Source organism: Cnephaeus nilssonii (genome assembly GCF_951640355.1).
Source record: "Cnephaeus nilssonii genome assembly, chromosome: 13".
Lineage (NCBI taxonomy): Eukaryota > Metazoa > Chordata > Mammalia > Chiroptera > Vespertilionidae > Cnephaeus > Cnephaeus nilssonii.
The window spans coordinates 65,637,756-65,663,448 of NC_137084.1; the positions used below are offsets into that span (position 1 = coordinate 65,637,756).

Below are 25,693 nucleotides of genomic sequence, written 5' to 3' on the forward strand. Positions count from 1 at the left end.
ATGAAGGGTTTTTGGTGTGGGCTCAGCTTTGTCCTTACTTAGCTGTTTGACTTTCAATGATTCATTTCACCTGAGCCCTTATCCACAAACTGAAGAGGATAGAGGAGATGATTCCTAATGTCCCTATCTAATTTCAAAGTTCTGTGATTTTAAATGTTATGTTCAAAGACTAAATGCCAAGAAACTCTCCTAATGTGGCACTCGATAACTTAAGTGAAATCATTTTAATTTGCACTCGGATGTCGAGTGTGACTCGACACCGTTAGCATTAGAATAAAGGAATCGAGAAAAAAGCAAGCAAGTGCAAAGGGTTAATGTTTTAATGAACATTAACCCTTTTTTCAGGAGGGATCTTTCATAGCTCCAAAATCATATTATTCTCTATTAAATATTGCATACCTGCTTGATTCATGGAATATAATTCAAAGTCTCATGATGGCCTTAGAATTGGAAAAATTTTAATGCAGAAGGAATTCCAAACTAAAAAAAAAAAAAAATGGTCTCAAATCAGAATTCTTCCCTATGACTAAAAATATAGTTGTATATATAATATCTTGATATATATGATAAAAGGTTCCTCTACAGCTAAATAAAGATTTCCTCTTTAAAAGCAATAATAATCTTATAAATGGGTGAGAGATCAGCATTCCTTATTTTATGTAACCAACAAACACACACACAAAAAGATTCACAATAATGAATAGTTTAAAACCTACCAATATGAAACCTTAGGAAAAAAATATATGTGCATATATAGTTATTGATATTCGTCTCAATTCAAAGATGCACTGCTTTGGAGAGTCTTGTAAATATGATTTTGAAATATCAGAGCTGTATTATATAGTTACAGAAGAGAGAGGAGCAGTAGTAGTATATGGCATCATAGATGATTTTCAATCTCGGTCTGAGTAAACTGATTTTTTATAAATTAAGCATGGTAAATTCTTTTATGAAATTATAAAGCCTGTTATTAATGAGTTCACTCTGGCAAAGTGTCTTGACTGGCTTTCAAAATGTCATTTGAATTTGACTAAGCGTCTTTGACCTTGAACTTTTCATAGTCAGCTTTTGATTGACACATTTATTCAATTTGACCTTTTGTTTTAACTGAACTATTCTTCTGTTTAAATCTTCATTGGAAGATTACTGTTGTAGCCTACAATCTAAGCAGTAATTTGAGTAGTCTTTTTTGACATTGATGTGTTTGAATTTCCTAAATTCTTAGTGTTTTTGATGTTGATGAGAATCTTCATGACTGAGTGACAGTGCTTAAATGGATGCTGTGACCCAAATTTCCTTCTTTATTGTAATAAGGTTCTTTATCATCCAGAAACTTGTTCCTAAGCATTAGTAACTATCCAATTAGGCTTGACAAAAGAATATTCAGTATTTGGTCTTGAAGCACCTGGTTGAAATAATGCAGCTACTTGTTGAAGATTGCACTTGTTTAAAAGTTTACTAATATTGCACATGAAATGTAAATACATAGATTTTGAATTTTGAGGAAAAAAGCTTGAAACAGCCAGATATTTGTGGCAAATTAACATTTAGAAATTCTTTACAAAATTAATTATTTCATTTAAAATAGTATGTTTTTGCAAAAAGATTAGACATAAAAACATCTCTACCTTCTTGGTTACATTTTTCTCTTAAAATGTCTCTTAACACTTATTTCATGGCAAACCATATTCTTCCATATATGTGACTAGGCTTTCATGTGCTAGGTAGGCACTGTGCTAGGGACTGGGTATGCGAGAGTTAAATAACAAAATTTCAAGTGGGTGAAATGTAAAGATCTTATTGGCTTACTGAATGATTTTTGAATTGGGCAGCATCTTCTGCAGCGGATAGAAAGTAGATCTGAAGAGCTGTACAAAATGGAAGCCTTTCATAGGCAAAGGTGGGGAAAGAGTGCATTGTTTCCGTGTTCCATCACATGCCTATGGGGAGGCAAGTGAGCTGTGAGGCAAATTAGCTCACTACTGCTCCCTGGAAGATTACATTCTTGGGAGAAGCTGAATCTGCAACTGGGATAGCTAGTAAGTCTAACTTTGATGATGTGGACTTAGCACGAGTGACTTTGTTTGGGGCCTTTGCCTCTTTTTTAACAACAGTGAAGGGAATATCATCTTTATAAGAATAAAGTGCAAATGTGGTCGACATTCACAAGATCAAGATATAGTTAAAATGCCTACAGGTTATATTTATACAGGAGATACAAAAGCTTGCTTTCTTTCTTTGTGTTTTTTTGTTTTGTTTTTTTTGTTTTTTTTGTTTTTTTTTTAGTTCTGTTATAGCTCAAGAATATGAAATAAGAAACTCTTTCTGTTTCAACCAGCAAGTTTTGGGTTGGAAGTATTTTCTCTAAATTTTTCCTGAAAATGAAGGCCTTTTTTTTTTAGCCTAAGTCACTCCTCTCATATACTGTCACAGACATCTAAAATAAGGTAACCAGAAGTCCCGCTTTTGGCGGGACAGTCACGATTTTTAACAATTTGTCCTGCATCCCGCGGCGTTTTAAAAAAGTCCCGATTTTTGGAAAGAATACACAACAAGCTAGGGAACGGCGGGAGAATGGGAAGGGAATATACGGTTTTCGGCCATGTGGCTATTTAGCCAGGATAAATAATGCACTAAAAATTGTGGAATACGCGCTGTCCTTACCAGGAACTAATGCTGCAACTGAACGCGTTTTTTCTACGGTAAATAAAGTGTGGACATCAGAAAAATCACAATTAAGTGTTGAGACTTTGAAAGCCATTTTATGTGTGAAATATAATTTAACAAATTCTTGTGAAAAATTTCATGACCTTTTAAACAACAACAGCAATCTACTAAAAAGATTTCACTCAAATGAGAAATATGCCAAAGAATAAAATAATACTATACATAATTTTTTATTTATTATATTTGTAAATTGTACTTATGTTGAAATTTTAAAAAATATATTACAATACTATTTTTGTATTCTATGAAAATTTTTGTTGCTCCATATAGACCAAATTTTTAATCAAGAACCCTCCCCTTAACCCCCCGTCAATGGTGTCCCGCTTTACCAATGTTAAAATCTGGTCACCTTAATCTAAAAGTCAGTAGTCAACACTTTTATTCTCCCTATAAATCTTTTTCATCAGATACACAAATTCATTAGGATCCGTTTCTACCTTCCATCTTACCACAGACAAGGGTTTTCCTAATTTTATTTTTGTTGTTTCATAAAGCAGCTACCCCGTTCACCAGCTTTCAATTATCATCTCCTCAATGTTGTTTCAGCCGTTCGTAACAGTTTCTTGGGGTTCTTTCTTCCTTACCTAGGACTGAGGGCCTGGTTGCTACAAGAAAATGCCCTTAAAACTCTGTTGTAAACAGAGGTTCTTCCACGTTGTTGTCAGTGGCTACACACTTGAGATCTTTATCCTGGGGACATACTTTATTTGGTAGAACCCTAGATTTAACGTTTGCCACGGCCATTTCTTAGGTAACTAGTCTTTGACTGCTTGGCAAGACTGGAGATGAGAAGGATTTTTGTTTATAAATCTAGAGTTCTGGCTTCTTTGCATTTCCTTTACACTCTGCTGGGGAAATGAGTGATTCTCTCTTTACAGCTCATCTCTCTGTATTTATACTTAGTATACACCGCTAAAAGAAACCTATTGGCACTTTCAATTTTCTTGCTGAAAATATCCTGAGGCAAATTTAATTTATTCCCTGTGTATAATGTGTTGTTCACATCACCTCGGTGGCAGGACTGTCAAACTTCCCTACGCTGCCTAACAGGTCGTCTTTCCTCAAGTCTCCCATGGCAGTTTTCTCACTGTTCCTCCAGCCCTTGTCCATAGTCTTCTTGGAGTTCCAGTCAGGATGGCAGAGTAGGTGCTGTGCTCTCCTCCCCCCATGACATCAAAATCGCAACCAAATTATAGAACAGTCAAACCAGATAAGCATCTACAGACTAGCAGAACAGAAGTCCTGTATCTAAGGAAATAAAGAAGAAGCCATGTGGAGACTGGAAGAAATGTTGAAATGGGCTGGCCCCACACCCACCAGTGGCTGTTGGGAATCTGGTGAGATATCTCAGCCACAGAGGTGCCCCTCAGAAGCCAGGAGTCCCAGCCCCAACCCAGGCTCCTGAGCCTAAAACACTAGTGTTGGGAAGAAGAGCCCAAAATAACACCTGGGTATGAAAGTCAGTGGAAATTCCATCTTTTAGGGTGAAACAGAGGCTGCTGGAAACACAGATGTTCTTACAGGGCCAGTACACAAACTCACTCACAGGCACTCACCTTGGGCTCCAGCCAAGGGACAACTGTCATTGTCCCCCCACATGGCCAAATCTGAATTTTCATGAACCTAATTAACTCCAAAATCGACTCCTTGAGAACCTGCCCCACCACAAAGGTCTGCAGATCCCAGCCAGGTGGTGGCTGGCCTCTGTATCCCCTGAGACTTTTACTGAATGGCCTCAGGCCCTCAGCAAAGTCCCTAAGGCTCTGATTACCTCCTAACACACCCCTCCAAATATTGTGCCATCAATATATGAGTTTTGGGAGAGACACTCACAGGCACTCACCTTGGGCTCCAGCCAAGGGACCATGGCTGGTTGGGGGTGGGGAGGGGAATAAGAGGAAGGGAGGGTTTCAGTCTATAGCAGCGTCCTTTTGCCTTGGTCACTTAAGTTAAATCTTAGATAAAGGAATGCCCGTTTACCTCTCCACTAGGGAAAAGAGAGTCAATGTGCATAAGATTAAATAAGATACATTATTTCAAGAATCAGGGCACAAACATGCCACAAACATGCTGTATTTTACAGGTCTGGCATCCACTGACCTGTAAAATACCACACCCTCTAGTCCTACTTGGGAAAGGAGGACACTAAGGTGATACACATGGCATGTTGTCATTCATTCAGTGTTCTTCATATATCCAATTTTGTCATCTAGGAAGTAGTATAACTTAACATTTGTATTTTTAAATTTATTGTATGAGCCCAGCTGGTATGGCTCAGTGGTTGAGTGTCGATGCATTATGGGCTCAAGGCCCAGTAGGGGCATTCATTCAGGAGGCAGCCAATCAATGATTGTCTCTCATCATTGATGTTTCTATCTCTTTCTCACTCCCTCTCTGAAATCAATAAAAGCATATTTAAAAATTTTTAAATAAATAAATAAATTTGTTGTATGAAAACATAATTGTAATTGGTCCTCTATATTCATGCTTTGAACTGCTTTACAATGCCTAATCTTCATTTTAACCAAGATAGTGGAGTGATATCATGATTGATTTCTATTCATGACTTGTGCTTATAAAACTAAATGATCCAGTTTAGATATATAGTCATCTTGAATTCATCAATGAGTCATCAACTCATTTTTCTTCTTTAACCTATATCACCAAACAACACTGTTTCTACACTTTTCTTAGTACTTAAAAATACATTATTAGAATATTTATTGGAAAGTAAATACCAAGGTCCCAGTAATGGTATGTTAGAATCATTTTTACCCATTTTTAGTCTTCAGTGCATTGTTGGATGCATTTAATATTTCACCAAAGTAGACATAACTGTTTTGTCAAATAATATCTTGTCTATTATTTTCTTCACTGCTAGCCAAGACAAGTCTTCCAGTAATTTATCTAGTATTTTCTTCAATAGTAGCAGTTAGTATTTCTATTTCTGATAATATGTCCACTTACTTAAGCACCATTAATATCAGCTACTTTCTTAAAAACATATATTAAAGCACACATCATCACTAATGTAAATCTCATTCTACATAAGTTTAAGAAAGGTTGTAAAAAGAAAATATATGTTTATTACTTCCATATTGTAGGATACTTTAAATAAATTATCCTCTTGGAAAAATACTGTGACCAGGAAAATCTTTTAACTACACAAGTTTAATAATAAGCGTCTCATGCTAACACCCAGTGTTTCATGTTAGAAAATATTTTTTATATTGTTTCTCATAGAATTTATATAGAGGAATGGTTCAAATGTCTGTTTGTTGGGGGCTGGGGATGGCTGGGGGGCTGGTGAGCCCCTTGAGAAAGTGAAGTAAACCCTACATGAGGGCATGTAAATTGCCATATCCAGCAGGTTTTTGGCTGACTCATTCAGAATGAGTCCACCATTTTTGAGAACATTCCATTTACCTTTTTGTTTGGAGATACATTCCCCAAACATTCTCAGAGTGCTTACTCAATCTTGGTGGGGCAAAAAGAAAGAGACTTTAAGAGTAATTTACACTTCCCAGTAGTTCACATATATACATTGCTTCACTTGATTTTCCTCAATTCCTGAGAAAAACAGAGCAGCTGTTATTATCCAAAAAGAAAAGAACTTTCCTGTAGTTTCAGTGCTTCAAAAGTGCTGACGCTAAAGCTAGACCTCGTGTCTGCTTGTTCTGAGTGCACAGGTTTTCTATAAGAGAGAAAAGGAGGATGTATGTGTCTAAAATAAAGCCAGGTAGTTAGGAAACTTACTACAGCTATGGAAAACATTGATATCTAGTTTGTTGAAGGAGTGAATACCACTTAAAGAAACATTTCTCCTGGCTAAGAATGCAAGTGTAGTGCCCTTTAACAGATAACATTTATCAAACACGCCTATGTGCCAGACACCCTACTATGGGCTTTACTTGCATTATCACATTGAATCTGTGAGACAAACTCTAAGCGTGGAGTAATTTTCCCAAGTTCAAAATTTAATAAGTGGTAGAGCGGTTCACACAATTCTTTGTCATTCCAAAAACCTTTATGTATGTTTTAAGTATTCTTTCCCACTGTCTTTCTCCATAGTCTTTTCCCTTGCCTGCCCTAATTTCTTTGAGAGAGAGAAAGGGAGGGAGGGGAGGTAATATCAGGCACAAAGAAGGAAGGAAGGAAGGAAACCCTCATGCATCCATTAGCTCAGCCAGTAACCATCGGCTGCATTGCTACCTAGCCCAGCTCTGGGAATGCCCATGGAGGACTTCCAGGTGGACTCGGGGAGACTTTCAAGAAGGCCAAGTGCTAGTTCAGAGACAGGAGTGAAGTGCTATTGAAGCACAAATAACTAAGCAGTGTCAGCACTAAGGAAGCCTGGGGAATGTCTGGAAAAGCTTAACCAGGGAGAAGTCTTTTGAGCTGCAGCTAAAAGTGTCTTTCCGGGCAAAGGAGAAAGAGCATCTGCAGTAGCAGAGTAGGTGGAGTTACAGAAGGATCCCCAGGCACAGGGAAACTGGAGATTCCTGTTGAGGCAGCCCAGGGTTCAGTCGTGGGAGGTGAAATCATGGTTGGAGGGTTCTTCTGTATTGAAATAAGGAAATTGGACTTTATCCTCAGGGCAATGAGAGCCAGCAGACACTTTGAATAGCAAAGTTCAATGAGCTTTCCATTTTTAGGAAGTCTCTGAGCAGGACGCTTAGTCAAAGTAAAAGCCTATAAAGAACTGGACTTGTGAAATGATGACATTCCCTAGATAATTTAGCAACTGCTCTAAAAGTTACACTCTGTGGCCAAGAACAGTAAATGACGTAGCCGTGTTGCTGGTCTCACAGAGTGAACATGCAACCTCTTTCATACAGAGCCTCGCACATTCATTCATTCAACAAATATATACTGAGCTCTCACTATGTGGCGTGCATTGTGTTAGATGCACAAAGCTTAAAGCATTGCGTTAATTACTGGTGGGGGACATTTATTTAAAGCAACATGATTTGTTCATAAAGCCAAAGAAAGCAGCAAAGGAAATAGAGGATATAAAGCAAATGTCAAAGAAAACAAGAGAGAGTAGCTCCTGAGAGAGAAAAAGTGAAAATGAGGTTTAAGCTTAAGGAAGCAAGCATCGGCTCTAAGTAACCATTTTATTAACAGTGCACTAAATTGCGAAGGTTCTCTCTCAGGAACTGCATACTGTGGGCTGAGATTAAGTGTAATGGGTTCCCACATGAATTCTTCTCATTACTTCTTTTGAAAGATCAGTAAATCTACTAAAAGGGTAATGTAGGTTTAGTGTTCACAATCCATTCATTTTATTTTTAATTTTCCCTATTTAAAACTATAATACAGATATAATCCAAAAGAGAAGGGATGGACCCAGAGTGAGATTTCAACTCCTCAAATAGTGTTGGTATTGATAGATATACAATAGATGGTAGACTTTTTATTCCTGATAGATGGTGATAGAGCTTCAGCCAGTTTATAAGGCATTGCACACTATTAATTGCAGGAACCGAGCGAAGGACAACATAGGAATGATAATATGCACCTCTCCCTCCTGATCTCCTTGGAGATTTTTAATGAAGGCTCTTCTCAACCCATTAAGTTTTTATTTCAATATATTTCAACATAAAGGACAAAGGTTTAGGGACTTTTGTCCAGGACAAAAAGAAAATTTGGAAGAAAAGGGTCTGAAAAATAAGACAATTCTTTAATCACAGGAATGTGATTTTACAAAATGATTTTTCAAAAATGTGAGCCTCAATAATGACTTATAATAATTACTTTTTCAGCTATTAAATCACCACCAGCATGTGATAGTGAAAAACAAAGACACAAGTTAAAAATAACAATAAAACAAACCAAAAACACCAACCTCGGCCTTTCAGAAGCTCTTTTTAGGAAACAATAAAGTCCTTTCTGATTTTCTGGGCCTCTCCTAAGCTTTTCCATTAGACATAAGCCCCATTCTGTGCCCATGATTTTGAATTTGATTCCTGATTAATTTAATTGAGAACCCCATAAGGAGAGCTTCTTAGGAATCCAGGAGGGAAAGGAGATTTTCACATCTAAGATGGGCCCATACTACAATAGTGGTAAATATGTTGAAGCCTATTTATACCTTATTAAATGATGCTGATTTGAAACTGAATTATGGCTTATAATGTTTATAGTTTGCTGTGTCACCCCATAATAAGCAAGAGGCATTAAAGTGTAAATTTCCTGTTCTGACTTGAAAGAAGTGAGTACTTTCTTAGTCTAGTAGAGATGAGAAAATGAAATTTAAGAGTAACAATTTATCCTAAAGAAATTAGCAGGATAGGACATTTATTGAAAAAATATCACATTCCTTGAAATAATTGTTATGATGTTTTAATGCATTCTCACTATGAAGCATTTCCTTGTAAATGACTAAACCAGATCATGTCTTAACAATTATTTCATGAGAGAAAAGTTCAATACCATTAGAAGTTCTTAAAAGACTGTTAAAAAGATTATATATATACCATCAGCAATGAAATACCAGAAAGAAATGGAAACATAGTATACAATTAAGTAATTAATTTAGATGCTAAGGAATGAATGCCAAGGAAGAAAACATACAACGTATTTCTAGAAATCCCTCTCATTTTCATATAACTCATTGGTCTATTTCAAAATAAATGCAAACAATTAATCTCTTAAATAATCATCAGAATACTCCCCTCTAAGGACAAATGCATTACTTTTTAAAGGTAATTCACCATCCCATCAAAAATTGAAAGATCTCTTATCTGGGGTGCTTCTCTATAATGTGCTTTAAACATTCTTTCATGTGCTCAACTGCTGCTGGAGAGTGTTGAGTTCTCTGAATATGTCATTTCAAGCTGCATGCATCTGCTCTCATTCCAGTCAATTGTTTTTTTTATTGCAACGTGGAAAATGAAAAGTGTATTGGAGTTTTGCTGTGTCATTATCTGGGGGGAAAAAAAAAACACAACAAAACAAAACTACCTCATGAGTGAGTGATTGTAAATGCCAGATCTTTACATATTCATGGAAAGGAAAGACAAGATTAGGTAATGAAGAGTTGAACCAGTCATTCTAGAGTGTAGGGAGGATCATCACTGATCCCATGAACTGATACATCTAAAAGATACTCTTCCTGGATCTGTGGATCTTCCCACCTGCATTTGTTCTTCAGCCATGTTCTAAACATCTTGCTCAACTCAAGAATCAGGTGTTTTGAGCCCCTTTGGGGTTTTGTATCTGCATAGATTAACAAAGACTTAGGTTGACCCTGCTCCCATCGCGATGGTTATGGGGGATTCGTGTTATGGCAGCCCAGGATTCAGTTGTAGGAGGTTGAAATCATGGTCTTGGGAGGAATACATGGTTTTGGGATCAGCAGTCTTTACCTAAGCACTATCTCGTTCCCATGGTGTATTTACAAAAACAATCATTCAATAAAGCCATACAAGATAATCTTTTCACTGCTGTCTTCTCATAAGTAATTTTCACAAGCTGCTATTTCTTTCAATACTATTTCCTTGCCACAAAAATAGGCCTGTCTCTGAATAGCAAAGCAATAATTTTTGCTCAGTGATTATTTTTCTTATACTTTTAAAGATATGAATTTGTGTGCATACTTAAATATTTCTTAGAGATTGTAGCTGCTAAATTATTATATGCAATATTAAATGTTCAAACCCTGTATCAGCAATTGTTGAAAACATAACTTCCATGTGTTCCTTAAGCGAGGGCATGTTTGATTTCTGAATTGTTGTCTGATAAATTGTAAGGCCAAAAACGGGCCCTTAGACTAAATATGCAAAGTTCCCCTTAAACCACCTTGAACTAGGCAGATTTGCAACATTTTAAACTGGCACTTCATCCCTCTTTCAGCAAGCATCCTCTGCAGATTTAATGATCAGGAACATCCTTCTGATGCATGCTGGGAGATATGGCTGCAGGGTACAGACCACAGCAGACAGTGTGTCAGATGAGGCAGAACTTCTTGTTAGGGGTGAGTATGCTAATAGTGCAGTCTGAAGACATGATCACCATAAATTATCATACAAAGGAATTTAAATGCATGGACTTTGAGCACATCAGTGCTGTGCATTTTACTTTCAATTTTACAATATATGTCATTTTTGCTTAACCTTTTGCCTTTGAAAATATTACATGGAAAACTGCTCCTTAGCAACTGACAAGACCTACAGATCCAGCTTCAGGGTCCAAAACACCTTTACTAATAAGTGGTCACTAAGTGTTTAATCAATTTAATGCCAAGCAGAAATTGTAAAACAGTTGAGCCGCAAAGACCCTGGGAATACAGAGATAAAATGTGTTTGTGTCTATATGTGTTTTTTTCAAATGCAAAGTCAGTGGAGTCTCCAGGCATGTGTTTCCTCCACTAACTTCTAAATTCTGCTTCCCCAAACAGGAAAACTAACAGCGTGCCTAATACAATGGCATTTACAACTGTTAAGTGATAGGGATTTTTTTAAAGTCTGAAAATGTCAATACAATTTTCTGTGCAGAAATGACAGTTAAGTGGTTTTTAACTATGAACCAGGCTGCCAACTATTATGACCCTATAAAGCTACATATTATTTGAATTAAGTAAATAACAGTACCAATTTCTTTCACCACATTATTTCTCAGTGTGGGAAATGTAGCTGCTAGCATGCATTCTCTCTCTCTCTTTTCTTTCTTTCTTTCTTTCTTTCTTTCTTTCTTTCTTTCTTTCTTTCTTTCTTTCTTCCTTCCTTCCTTCCTTCCTTCCTTCCTTCCTTCCTTCCTTCCTTCCTTCCTTCCTTCCTTCCTTCCTTCCTTCCTTTCTTTCTTTCTTTCTTTCTTTCTTTCTTTCTTTCTTCCTTTCTTCACTTCCTCCCTCCCTCTCGTTCTCTCTCTCTCTCTCTCTCTCTCTCTCTCTCTCTCTCTCTCTCTCTCTGTCTCTCTGTCTCTCTCTCTCTCTCTCTCTCTCTCTCTCTCTCTCTCTCTTCTTTCTTCTTTCTCCCAACTTTCCTTCCTTGTTTCCTTTTTTTCTTTCTTCCTCTCTTTTTCTTCCTCTTTCTTCTTCTTCCTTTCCACCTTTTAACTTTTTATTGAGACACAAAGTACAGAAAATTTTACAAATTGTAAGTGTACAGATGTACAGCTCAGAGAGAAATTACAAAGTGAACACACCATGAAACTACCATTCAAGACACAAACTAGAACATACCAGAATCTCACCTTGTGCCTCTCCCTTTTGGTCTTAATTACACTTTATGTGCTATGCGTATTGCATGCTAAGACCCCTTGCACGATCTCTGCAAATCAAAATTTCACAATCCATGACAGAAACGTATATCTTAGATTATCTTATTTCTTATTCACTTGGAGTGTTTTCCAATTATAATTTTTAAGAATTTATCAATATTATAAAAATCTTGAGCAAAAAATGTAAGGTATATAGTAAGATTCATCATCTCTTTGTTTTAGTTGTATGTTTCATCCACGGCTTATTGATTGTTGGTAGTGCATCCATCATTGGTCCGAGTAAAATGTTGATTTGAAGCAAGTGTGTATCTGGGTGTGTAGCAGCTTGTTCATTTTTGTGTGTGTTTGTTTCTGTTCAGAAGGTTGTTTGAACTTTTTTACAAGTTTATATCAAGACTGTGTATCTGTATTGCCTATTATAAAGCAACAACTTTTTAAGGGCTCATCCTCTCATGATATTCCATTTAGCTAAAATTTTTCCTCTATGCCTTTCGAAGTTACAAGGCTCATGGAACTGCTCACCTCACCCTGCAGTCAAATTTCTAGAAAATTGCTTTCTTCTCATGCTACAGTCTGTTTGAGATTATTTGTGTTTATTATGTAGCACTTGCTCAGTAATTTAGAATGATGTTCCTGAAATTGGAGCTTTCCAAATGAGTCACACAGTTTAGATGCTGATAACGAGAAATTAGGTCTTTTTACAGGGCTGTGAGGGGCACATTTAAGCAGCAAACTAACATTCTGCTTTGTGAGTAAAATTAAACTCAATGGGGTTTAGAACATAATTCAGGTTCAGCTTTTTCGTGTTCTGCTCTTTTAGCCTTTGGCTTTTTGCCTGGGAGATGATAAAAATGCATAAATTTTGGAATTATACTCAAGAGCAATTTCAAACACGTGGCTATTGTCTGAATATTCATGTAACGTTCAGCTCAAACTTTCATTTGAAGTGAGTTTGATCAAGTTGCCAATTTCCTATTCTGTATTTTCATTACTTTTCTAAAATTAGTAAAAATAGCTTGCCTCTCTGCTTGGTTGGCCTTAGACAATAACAACGGAACTAAGGGTTCTGGTTCTTTTTATTTTTACTCTTGTTTTTAAGTTAAGACTTCCTGGTAATCGAAGGAACTTGGGTGCTTGAATATTGCTGTTTTTAATGTTGGCTTGTGAAATAAAACTCAAAGTACTTTTTACCCTGCCATTTCTTCTCTCCCATTCCTTCATTCATTTGTTTGTAAAGTTGAGGCATTCTGAGAGTACAGGCCCCGCAGGACCAAAGCCGAGTATTCTAGGTGGAGTTTTTTTAATGCCAGCTACAATTCCAGAAGCCAAATTCCTAAAGCACTCTTATTCAAGTGTGAGTCACATAAAAATGGGAACAATAAAGATGATTCTGCCATCCACATTCTTGTACAATACCATCATTGGATTGTCTGCGTATCACTTTCCTCAAGGTTGAGAGTGAGGAACATTCTTGCCTAACACAGAATATGTTTTGTAGCCCTGTAATTCTAGTCCAGTAGAGATTTAGGGAGCTAAAAATCTACATTCCTCTCCATTGTTGAAGCTACCTTTTTTCATCTCCTTTTCCATTAGAGATAGGCTATGAAATTCTGTTGTGCATCTCGCCAAATCCTGTAATTCTTTCCCTGGCCCAGCAAGCACACCAGATTGGAGCTCAGATGTGTGCCCCTCACACCTCACCACTGCCTATCTACAATCTGAGTGTTCCTAACTGATATGCTTCCGCTCCTTCTCCCATTCACTCCTTCACTGCTATCTTTCCTCCAGATGCTTGTTTCCACTGTTGCTTCACTTTGCTTGTGAATGTCAGTGCTATTATTCACCCCCTCTGGTCCACCATCATACTCCAGAAATTGAATTTTCCCATAAATAACCACCTGAAGCGTAAAATTGCTTGCTCTCATATCTTTAATATTCAGTGAACCGGCATTATAACAGCACCATGCATAATTTGGAGAACCATAATAGAAGTAATGAATATGTTAAAAGAACTTATTATCCTGGAATATAAAAAGAAATTAAAGCCACACCTGAACATCTGTGCACAATTTAAGTCACTTATTCGAGTGTGATGTAGCAACAATAGAGAAAATAAGACAAGACTATGCTATAGGGAAGCTCTTTAAAGATGGGTAGAACTGTACTATGTTATCCAGGATAAAGGCAATAGACCATTAAGAGATAACCTTACTGAGGGAGATATACAATTAGTAAAGAACTGAACTACCAAACAATATGAGAAGTGATCAAACACAAAAGACTCCAGAGAAAGGAGTGTTTGTTTATTTTATTTTACAAAAATTAATGTTAGAAATATATTTCCCAAAATGAATATAGTGTAGGAAACTATCATGGTTTAAATAATAAATGTGGTTAGCCAACCTACGATAACTGGGAACCAGAACATGAGCTCTGTCAATTGTGCCCAGAGGCAGAGAAAACATTAAAAATTTTACTTCTACTTACAAGTATTTTTTTAATTCAAATTACTCTGCTTCTTAATGCAAAACAGTAGATCAAGGAACTCTTAGAATAGCTGAAGAAGAATCAGTAATCTCTTGGTTCCTTCTGAATGCACAGCCTATATATCCTGTTCCCCCCAAACTTGAACAATTATCATTTCTTGAATTACAATTTCCAAGATAAATCAGACATGTATTAAATAGAATTTGAGAAGAAAGACTCCATCTCAGGATGTAACTTTGTTGAGAGACATCTAACTACTTTTAACCATTCATCCCTCCTCCCACCCATTACTTCCTATTCAACCTGGAGTTCAACCTGTCTTTCCAACTTACTTATTTTAAACTTTCCCTCAATCCAATTTCATTCTTGCCAAGAAAGATTTTTCCCTTGAATATTTTACCTTTAATCTCCCCCAATTCACTGAGTTGCTCTTCACGGCAGAACTAAAACTATTAAAGTTTGAATGTTTTGTCAATGAAAGAAGTCAAAGGTATTTGTTAACTGTTCATTAGGCACGTACGCTGTACCAAGCACCGAGCTTTGCACTTGTCCTGAAAAGAGGAACAGACCAAGGTCTCAGCCCTCCTTGGGGCTCTATATCCCCTAGTCACTGGTGTGAGAGACACCTTAGGAAAAGGGATGAGAAACCCCAAAAGGAAAGCTCCTAGATAACTTTGTCTTGCAGCAGAAATAGTGAAATACTAAGGAAAACATAACCATAGCTACAGGGGCAGCTACCTAGTTTGTGAGGCCTGATGCAAAATGAAAATGCAGAGCCCTCCTTCAAAACTTGATAAGAATTTCAAGACCGTGACACCAGAGCATCAATCCCAGTATGGGGACTTTCTATGGTCGTGCCTTCTACCAGCCCTGCATCACTATTAAATTGTGTATTAATATACAAGAATGAAAGGATGTTAGGAAAGAGAAGGGATCAATAATAGCAAAGTTGTCTAAATCTCAGTTTACTCATCTATACAATTAGCATATTGGAGCCTCCTCAGAGGTTTGGCCAACTTTTTACAGAAAGGATCTTTTTTTATTATTCTACCCCATGAACTGTGTGTTTTGAAAGGTTTTTTTTTTTAATTTTTATTGTGTTGAACAATTCTATTTTAATTCTCACCAAAAGCTCTCATCATCATGAGGTAGCTGGTGTTACCAAACTAGATAATTTAATTCCAGCCAACAGCAAAGAGACTTTACATTTTAGCTGGTTGTGAAATGTTATGTTTTGTTTTGTTTGCAAATAGCTGAAAACAACCTAAAGATACCAATTACCACCTGATGGAAACCACTTTAGAACCTTTGATTAAATACACTCCAGATTGTAAGCTGTAATTTTTAGTAATTTTCACTAGCAAGCAAGGAAAGAGAAAATTTTGAGAACTCTCTGCCTTTTGCCCTTGAAGGACGCAAGTACAGTCACTTTCCCAAACAAAGAGAAAGGAAAACTCAAGCTCATTAAAAACCTTGAACATATTTCTAACATGCGTTGAGTTGAGAGTGAAAGCGGTATGAATGTGCTCCATATTTACATCTCTCACAGCACTAGTCTTGTGACTCATGTAGATTCCAAATTAACATAAATACATATCTTTAGCATCTCACCACTTCAGAAAGTTTCCAACCTTTAAAATGCACAAATATATAAGACAAGTATCTTTTGGAAGATAGATTTTTGCTTAATTTTTCTTTCCCACCTTTGATCTAATATGCATTCACTTTATACTTGGGAGTTTGCACAACCTTCATATGATGAAGTAATGTCCTGAACTCAGTCTCTAGTGAAAAAGGATCAGTAGTCACAAAACGTAAAGCTGGGTTTGCCAATATGCTGTTATTTAGGGATCAGTGGACAATAACAAATGTTTTCAGGATAATTTTAATCTTAGTTAGTATTAATAGTAAGTGAATTTGCAAAACAATCGATGCTTTAGAGCAGAATAAAAGTTTTTTAGTTAATACATCTGTTTTTATGGTATTTTTTAAAAAAACCACTAAAATGCAGATCCAAAATATCCTCCCTCTTAAAGAAAATCAAATCTTATTTAAACAATATCTTACTGGACTCCCTTGCATCATTATAGAAATTTTAGGTAACTGGTGTCACTAGTATTAGATAAAATTATTTGAATTAATTTATACCAATCACTTGCTTTTCTAGCTTATAATTCATCTAGGTTAATTCAACTGGCACTTATACAATTTATTTTAGACACTAAATAGCAGTTTCTTTTCCTTATGCTTCTCATGTAGCTGCTTGCTAACCTATGGAACTTTTTTATAACTGACTAAAAAGTACTGGTTTTTAGTCATGAGTTTATGTGTGAATTCTCTGCAACACATTTAGTTTGGATCCTTGAGTGACAGTTGACTGAAGCCACCAGACTGGCTGGAATGATTGGAGAGGACAGATAGATGGCAGGTAGACCTGCAAGTAAAAAACAAACAAATGATGTTGTTGGGTACAGACAACCAATTGATGGAGATGAAGTTTCTTGTGTTTCCTTTGCTCAACAACGGCTAGAAGCCTGTTCTCTTTTAGACACAAATATTTCAGTTAACTGAACCTAGGCATTTTGGGTTCCTTGATGTGAGCGTTTTGCTATTTTGAACCAAAGACTCTGACCTCACTCTTACATTATGAGAAAAATTCTAGTCAACTGGGTTTTATATATGATACATATTTTTTAGTCACAAATTATAAGGTGATCACCTTTAACTATGTACTTTGTCACACAGACTTACCCTAGTTTTCTTATGTATCCATCCTCATATAATAATGACATTTACTATACCTCACATTTATGTAAATTTGTTGAAATAAGGTTTTTGTGTGCGTGGTTATGTTTTAAATGCTGATCTATTCATTGTTCAGTAATTGCCTACTGTCAGTAGGTGAGGACAGGTCTCATATGCAAGAGGAAGGAGTGGTGAGATAGGATTGGGAATAAGTGCCTTCTAATGCCATGGAAAAGCGCTTAACTTTTGTGCTAGAAGTTATGGATATCCATCAAAGGGCCAAAGCAGGAAAGGGACATAATTAGATATGCACTTTAAGAATATCATTCTTAAAACTGTAGAGGGTGTTTCAGTGGAGAGTGAAACCCAGTGGCCTGCTAGTAGACCAATTTGCAGGCTTTTGCAGTAATCCTAGCAAGTAATAAGAAGGTTTTGAAAAAAAGCAATGGTAATGAAGATTGAAATGAGTGTACATAAAAAAAAATAGGAGGAAGGAGAATCTATAGAACTTGACTACAAAAAATGAGAAATAGGGGGTAAAGATGAATGCCAGTTGTAATGTTTAATTGTGTGTTCAATGGCAATGAGACCATGCATTTTGGTTAGACCTTGGAATGCCAGAGTAATTATTAATGAGGCCCTTTACTTTCCAAATAGTCCTGGTTTAGATGATGAATGATGTGGCCACCCTAAGGAGAAAAATAGATTGGGACTAAAGGAACAGCATTTATTTAAGATAAAGCTCTCCAGAGAGAAATATCCAATAAACAAATAGAATTATGGCTATGGAGCTCAGGAGAGAAACATTGAAATTGAGATGTGGATTTGAGCATGATCAGGTGGAAATGAAAGGACAGAGATAGTATGTGAAAATGAGAAGGGGAAAGGGCTCAAGATGGAACTTCCAGAAACACTAAAGTTGGAAAGGAGGATGAACCTACAAAGGAGATTAGGAAGTACCTGCCGGAAAGAGAGAGAGTGATAAAGAGAGAGAGAGAGAGAGAGAGAGAGAGAGAGAGAGGAGAGAAATTAGGAAGAAAGCCAAGGAAATCAAGTAATAAGGACAAATAAAAAAGAGAATTTCAGAAAGAAGCGAATAGGTAACAGTGTCAAATACAAGTAAAATAAGAATCAATATATACTATTGGATTTAGTACTTTGAAAGCAATTGATGACCTTGACAAGGGCAAACTCAGTGGAATGATGGATATAATAACAAATTACTTGTAGGTGGAGGAAGGCAAGCAATAACGTGTGACAGGTGGTGCAGCAGCTTAAGGAAAGCATGGGCTTTGAAGGTAGATAAACTATTTCACATCTCCACAAGCCCTTACTAGTTATGTGACTTTGGGCAGGTTGTTTAACTTGAACCTTTCTCACTTTCATTCATTCCATTCAATATTTATTCACCAAAGATTTATAGAGCACATAATATATGACAGGAACTGTGCTAAGAACCAGCTAACCATGAAAAACTTATGTCCTTGACATGGGCATACCTTTTTTTAAAATATAATACCAGGAGTGCTGTTACAGATATATGAGCAGCACATTTTGCTTTCTGGTTGTAAGCTCCATTAACAATAATAAAAACATTTAATTTCTTTCTGTATGCCAAGCTCTGTGGTAAAGGCTTCATATGAATTATTTCACTTTGTCCATTTAGCATATCACATGAAAACAATATGAGAGGAGTACTATTTTTAGTTCCAACATGAAGATAAGTAAACCAAGGCTCAGGAGGTTTAGGAATTGTCAAATGTCACCCTAGTAAGTGTAAGAAGTGAATAGAGTCCAGGCAAACTGATTTCAAAATGAGCATTTTAAATTAATATACTGCCTTCCACCAGTTGCCAGACTGTTTCCATTTTATTCATCATTGTATCTCCAGAACCTACTTAGCTCCTGACCTAATATAGTTCCTTACAACTACTAATAAATATTTGTGATAGGAAGGAGGGAAGAAAGAGAAACAAAGGAAAGGTAAGGGAAGAGAAAGAGAAAGAAAGGAAGGGGTGGAGGGAAGGAGGGAGTGACAGAAGAAGGAATCTTATAAGAAACAAGGGAGTCAAGCCAGTGTGGCTCAGTGGTTGAGCATCAACCTATGAACCAGGAGGTCACAGTTCGATTCCTGGTCAGGGCACAGGCTCGGATTGCGGTCTCGATTCCCAGTGGAGGGCATGCAAGAGGCAGCCAATTTATGATTATTTCTCATAATTAATGTTTCTATCTATCTCTCCCTTTTCCTTCCTCTCTGAAATCATTAAACATATATTTTAAAGTAGAAACAAGGGAATGGAGTGGTAAGGGCAGCCTAGGAGTTAGAGAATGTTATCAAGGAGATGATATACGGGCGGGATGGAAGAACATGTACTCATTTGCTAAGCCACGTAAGAGAACAAAAGATACTCTCCATCAGCTTGCAAACACAGCACTCTTTCACTCCCATCAGCCTCTAAGGATAGGCTTCATGTTCTCGAATCCTTCAAAGTACCTAATCTTTGACCCCATGACCAAGAGACTCAACATTATTGATCACCACTTTTTATCTTATACCTTGTCCTAAATGACCACTAACCTGACTGACAACTCTGAACTTCGGCTGACCCCTATGTTTTGCCAATTATATAAAATATCAAAGTCTAATGTCTATTTTCTCAGGACACCTTGTGGCACTTTTTATCCAGACAATAAGTTTTGATCAAAAGGAATCACTCTGAACAAAAGGCCCCCAGGAATATCAAGCATCAACAAATAATAGACCTCTTCCTCCATGATCTTTTCTCATTCTCTCATTTTAAACTTTTCTTCCAGTTGCCACAATTATGAGACAAGGACAAAACTCCTAATTGCTTTAAAAAGTGAACCACCTTCTTTCCATTTGCTCTTGCTGTTCTTTCAAATCTTTAATAATTTGTTGTTTCTTATCTGCTTATGGGTGAATTATGCCAAGAGTCATGAAAGCAAAAAAATAACAAAAACAAACCAAAAAAAAAAAAAAAAAGGTTTTTGATGTTCAGAAGGATGTCCTTAAACTCACCAATATTGCCTAGGCAGAATATTAAAAATGCACTTTGTCTGCTCATTTGTTTGTTTGAGTTGTTTGGAAAATCACCTTCCGTGTTCACTTTTCTTATGTTTTATATTGACACAGCTGAAACCAACCACCAATCCGTTCTAAAACCTGATCTTTTTAAAAAATCCTGAATACATTCTGTTTTCTATGACTGCTACCTAGATTGTTTTAGCATGTCTTTTAGTAATTTGTTTTCATGTTGAGCCTAGAATACAGCCTTGTAGACTCATTTGTACTACATGGCCCTTTTTTTGATAACCCAAATGAAGTAACAAAGAACCCAAGTTCTAAGCAAAAGATTTGCTGAAACTCAACCCAATGATTGATCACATCTTCAAGAAAGATGGTGGAAAATTGGTAAGTTCACTTTAGTCTCTATCCCAAAATCTTGTTTCATTTCAACCCATATTCCAAAATACTCAATTCTTAATTATTTTCTTGCTTTTGTGTAACACCAAACAACCTGTATCCTGGTGTCTGACTGATTCTTCATCAAACAACACAAAATCCATGCAGATTGAACATAGAGAGAACTAGCGTTGATTGGAAGAAACTTTTACTGACTTTTATGGCAGATTGAATTTTGTCCTCCCAAACACCTGGCAAAAGGTAATGTCTCCGTTTCACTAAGTACTCCTTAATTTAGAATTACAAAGGCAATTAGCTCTCTAATGAGTTGGAGCATCTGGGGTGAAAGAGTAGGGAAAATACTGAATACCAGATGATGTCTGTTAATGTCAAGAAAAGAAAAAAAGTGACTTATTCTTTGCGAAAAATAATCTCTCAGATTGATGATTTAAATCTTTTTTTTTCCAAAAAAAAGTAAAGTATGTAGAACTTATTGTGTGGTATATATGGAAAAAATATAATTTGACCCATTAAATGTAAAGATGGGCAATCATGAGCACATGGGTCTCTACCCTATGTTATTGATTGAATATACCAGTAGATTTTTACATTTGGAAACTTTGTGAATCATTGCTGAGGTCCCTAAAAAGTGAGGGTAAATGGGAAAAAATAGTTCTTAGCTTTATAAAAACAGTTTATTTAAAATAGAAAATATCCTGTACAAGATTCAAAGTAGGTGGGCATTGAAAAGCTGAGCTATAAAAGTGACAGCTGCAAGGTTATTTATTACACTGAGAGAATTCAAACAACATGAAAAGCATTGTGGAAGGCCGGCTGTGTTAGTGCTGCACATGGAAAAGGAAGGTCTTAGGGAACCAGAGCTCTCAGCATCGGAACTAGTTTATGGCTGGTGCTCTGTAAATGCTAGTTGAATCTCAAGCCCAATTTAAAAATGACCCACGTTGTTAAAACGGCTGCGATAGTAACCGTTTCACCCAGTCCATACAGCGTGGCATTATAAAGATAACCGAGGCCGGAACTTGAATCTCACTCTGAAACCAGCTGAATAACCATAGGCAAGTCATATTACCTCTTCTGGATTCTTCGTTTTTTTAAATGGGGATAAAAATATGTCATTTGCAGGTTGAATAGGAGAATGAAAAGAGATTTCAAATGGAAGAAGGGTTCTCAGTAAGTGGTAGATATTGTTGTTGATACTCTTAAGTAGAGGAAGGCTTTTTGATTCCCTAGTCTTTCAGATTAAGGAGATGAATCAGTGTTCTTCATGATACGTAAGGGCAGGAAAATGGTCTACATTTATCCAGAAGGTGATTGTATCTTATTATTCATTGGCTAAAATAGTCAATAATTTTCTGATTATTTTGCTCATCTTATTCAATTACAATTTGACAATACATCCTAAAATTACTGGGAGTGTTATGACTGCCTCTCCTTTCCCAGGGTCAAATTGGCCTGTTGGTAGGCATCGTTGGGTTCTCTGCTAGTGTACTGTCATCAGGATCAATAAACTATGAAACCACTCTCACGGCCATCTCAGTATAGTCTGTTAACTGAGCCAATGAAATCTTGCATCACTTTCCTGAAGCAGATTGCTTATAATAGCATGTATTTATATGCACTGAACATTCCATTGTAAAGGCATCTGTCCTTGAGCAAGAACTAACTTAGTGTGCAAGGGAATTTCCCATATTTGACATAACACTCAAGAGCTTCAAATTCACCAAAAGGATAAGACTGAGTAAAAAAGGTTAATTACACAATTTATATTTTATTCTAGAAAAGATGTGTAGATGAGTCTATAATAGAGAGGTCAGAGTCCTGAGAGTACTGCTTTCATATCCATGATAATCATCACTAACTGCATATCTAATAGTCACCAGCTTAATATCACATAAAATGAGCACCAAATATATACTTAGTTGATTTACATCATAGTGTTCACTATTTTTAACACATAAATATGCACTATTTATGCTTACAATGAATGCTTACAGAGGACTTTGCCATACCTGGTAATAAGTCAGGCAAAAATTAAAGAGTAGAAAGGCTTTAAGAACTCACGAAAGACTCTAAAGGATTGGGAAGTACTTATGAAACAAATATTTTGATTTTTTAATTGAAACTAAATAGGATGAATGGTTTTCAAGTTCCTCTAGAATTATGTCTTAGATTTTAAAACGTTCTAGGTCAAAAAGTATAAAATTTCAAGCAAAGGGAATTTTTGATAAATCACATAAATTAATTATATCAAAATGCCAGCTTTCTCATTTGTCAGCCTTCTGATTTGGTTAATTTAAGTGTTTATTAATCACAGAAAACTGTGGCATGACAAGTCTGTGTGAATTACATGTTTTGTTCAGGAGGTTATTGGTTCATATAATTACTTCTTTTGTGCTAAGTCAAGAAATACAACTGTTATTAGTAAACTTCACTTGAAATACTTAATCACTGTTTCAAAGACTTTTTTATCACCTGATCTATATGTATCAGTACATCAAAGCTCACATATTTGTCTCACAATCTCAGCTCACTGAATGTTAAGTCAAGCTAATAAGCAGCATCGATCATACCCCAATGAACGAGATAGTCTGCGTTACGGACGCTCTCCCTGTAATCCATCCATTATATGGAGCATCTGCTACAAATTATCCAACCTCCAGGACTGCTCATTTAAGTGCTTTTTCAAGAGCCTACTGTCTTCATTTCTCCAAATGAGTTAGATGGTGGCATCGGGATTGTACCAAGTTCACTGTCACCATGTGACAGCAGTCATCTATCAGTCTGTGCTAAGCTCTAATGGTACATTGCATAATGGTAAATGTCTTACAGTTTTAAAGCCAAAATCCTCAGAGTATAAGCCAGCAGCCATTAAGAAAACACTAAGACAGTTATTTTTCTATTATATCTCAGCCACTGGCCAAAAAGTTAAGCACATAGTAATACTCATTTTTAAGTCCTTAGGGGACTATTGACTTGCTCTGTTACTTAATACATGAAATTAATGACCCCAGATACATGTTTGTCAATTTCTGTTCATTTCTATAACTATGAAATATGTCCCTAGTCTCAAATAGATATCTTGTAGAACATGTTGTTGGTAACAAGGAAAATCATAAAAGAAAATCTAAATAAATGAAAATAAGTGCAAATTTATACCTCAGAAAAGACATATTAAAGAAACTTTCTACTTACAGTGTAGTCCATAGTATTGTCTAGAGTGTACCTATCTTAAAGAGAATAGCTTTATAAATATGTTGCCCTAATGTGTCATTGGAAATACTAATTAACAATTCACTTCATGGTGTATTTGGGAAAAGAAGTCACAGATATCTATAAATTATTCATAAGTGAATAGTGAGACTGAACAAATTTAAAAGTCCATGTAGTCATTATTTTCTTGATCTTAATTTGCATTGCAGAATTGTAATTAGTCATACACAATAAATCCAATATTGGATTTATAGAAAGCTTTGTAGAAACATGGTACCTTTCATATTTTAGGACGCCATATGGTATTTTCCTACAGGATTTCTTTAACTCATCTGTTTTTAGAATTTTTGTAATACTAGCTTAATAAATTAATTTCAGGATAGCATCTGTGTTGCTTGAGTTTTTAAATAAACAAGCTGATTATTTTAAATTATTCTTGCCAGTTTGTACAATATATACCCTCAAATATCTGTTTTCCATTTCAGAAAGATCACCTTCGATGGATGGAAAGTATTACTTTCATATTGGAATACATACAGAATGTACAACTTCAACTCATTTTGTAATATTACATTAAACATTTATGCCTATTAAACTACTTTGAATCTTTGGTTAATTTATCTTTCACCTGAAGTTTGTGATAATTGATTAGAAGTGTTTATATTTTCCTAAACAAAGAACACAAGAATTTTTTAAATAAACATCTTAAACACAGTGATGTAATTGGCAATTAAATACTTCAGCCAAAAGTAGCACAGTCATTTTAGTTCACAACTCACTGGTCTGGTCACATTGCACCATCTAACCCAAAGGAGTCAGAGTTCCAATGACAACTACATATTCACAGACTATACCTACCACTCATGTGGGTTAGAGGTGGTAGAGTTTTTGGTTTCACTTACAACAGAAGTAGAAGATCATGATACTTCCAATAAGATTGCAAAAGACTGGTATGCAAGCATCCTCTGAAATGATCGCTGTCATTAACACTACACTGACAACACCTATCAACCAACAACAGGACAATAAAACTACATTGGAATAGTGATTCACTAAATCACTACAATTTACCTTTGCTACCAAAACCTTATTGCAATGAAAAATACTCATAAATTTTTAAATTTAAATAGCTTTTCCCCACAATCTTCCTACAGCCCCTGAGGGTTTCCATCACACTTTTGGTTTATGGTTTTTAAATGGCTTCTTTCTTTTGACTTTCTCATAGTCATCCAATGGCTTCCCATCACACCCACAATAAAATCACAATGTATTACCATTGCTGTCAAATCCCTCTATTATCTGGCACCTATTGGCCTTTCCAATAGTATCACCCTCTATGGTCTTCCTTCACTTTGTCAACCACACCAGAATCCACAAATATGCCAAACACTTAGGAATTTTTTTATTGATGTTTTAGGCATCACACTTATTTGGCTGGATGGCTCCTCCTTATTTATTTCTCAGTTCTCTAATGTTTCCTGCCTCTCCTCCACCAATTTTCACCCCACTTTATTTTCTTTATTGCATTTATTACTATCTGAAATTATCTCATTCATTGACTGTCTTCTTTCTAGAACGTAAAACTCATAAGGACAGGTACCTTCCTTATCTTGTTTACTGCCTATCCCAGAGTCTTGCACACAGTAGCTATTTCCTCAATATTGTTGAAGAAATTTAAATGTATGAATGAATGAATATATAATTCTTTCCCCCAAATAGAGTAATTATATTTTTATAAATCAAGTAAATGGGAAGATTGGGTAGCAATTGAATAAATAATAATCATAGACATTTAATATTAAATATATTGCCATGTGATATAACATGTAAATAAGACAGAGAGCAGGCACAGTGAAG

At 36.0% G+C, this 25,693-nt stretch overlaps 1 protein-coding gene across 3 annotated transcripts in view; it reads left to right on the forward strand.

Moving 5' to 3' along the window:
• Positions 1-25,693, forward strand: part of CNTN5 (contactin 5) — a gene marked incomplete at both ends in the record, with an annotated part of 647,340 nt that overhangs the window by 531,266 nt on the left and 90,381 nt on the right. For all 3 annotated transcript variants that reach the window (XM_079788975.1, XM_079788976.1, XM_079788977.1), the window contains one exon: positions 10,585-10,705. In XM_079788975.1, coding sequence (XP_079645101.1) covers positions 10,585-10,705 — 121 coding nt within the window. The remainder of the gene's footprint in view (positions 1-10,584; positions 10,706-25,693) is intronic.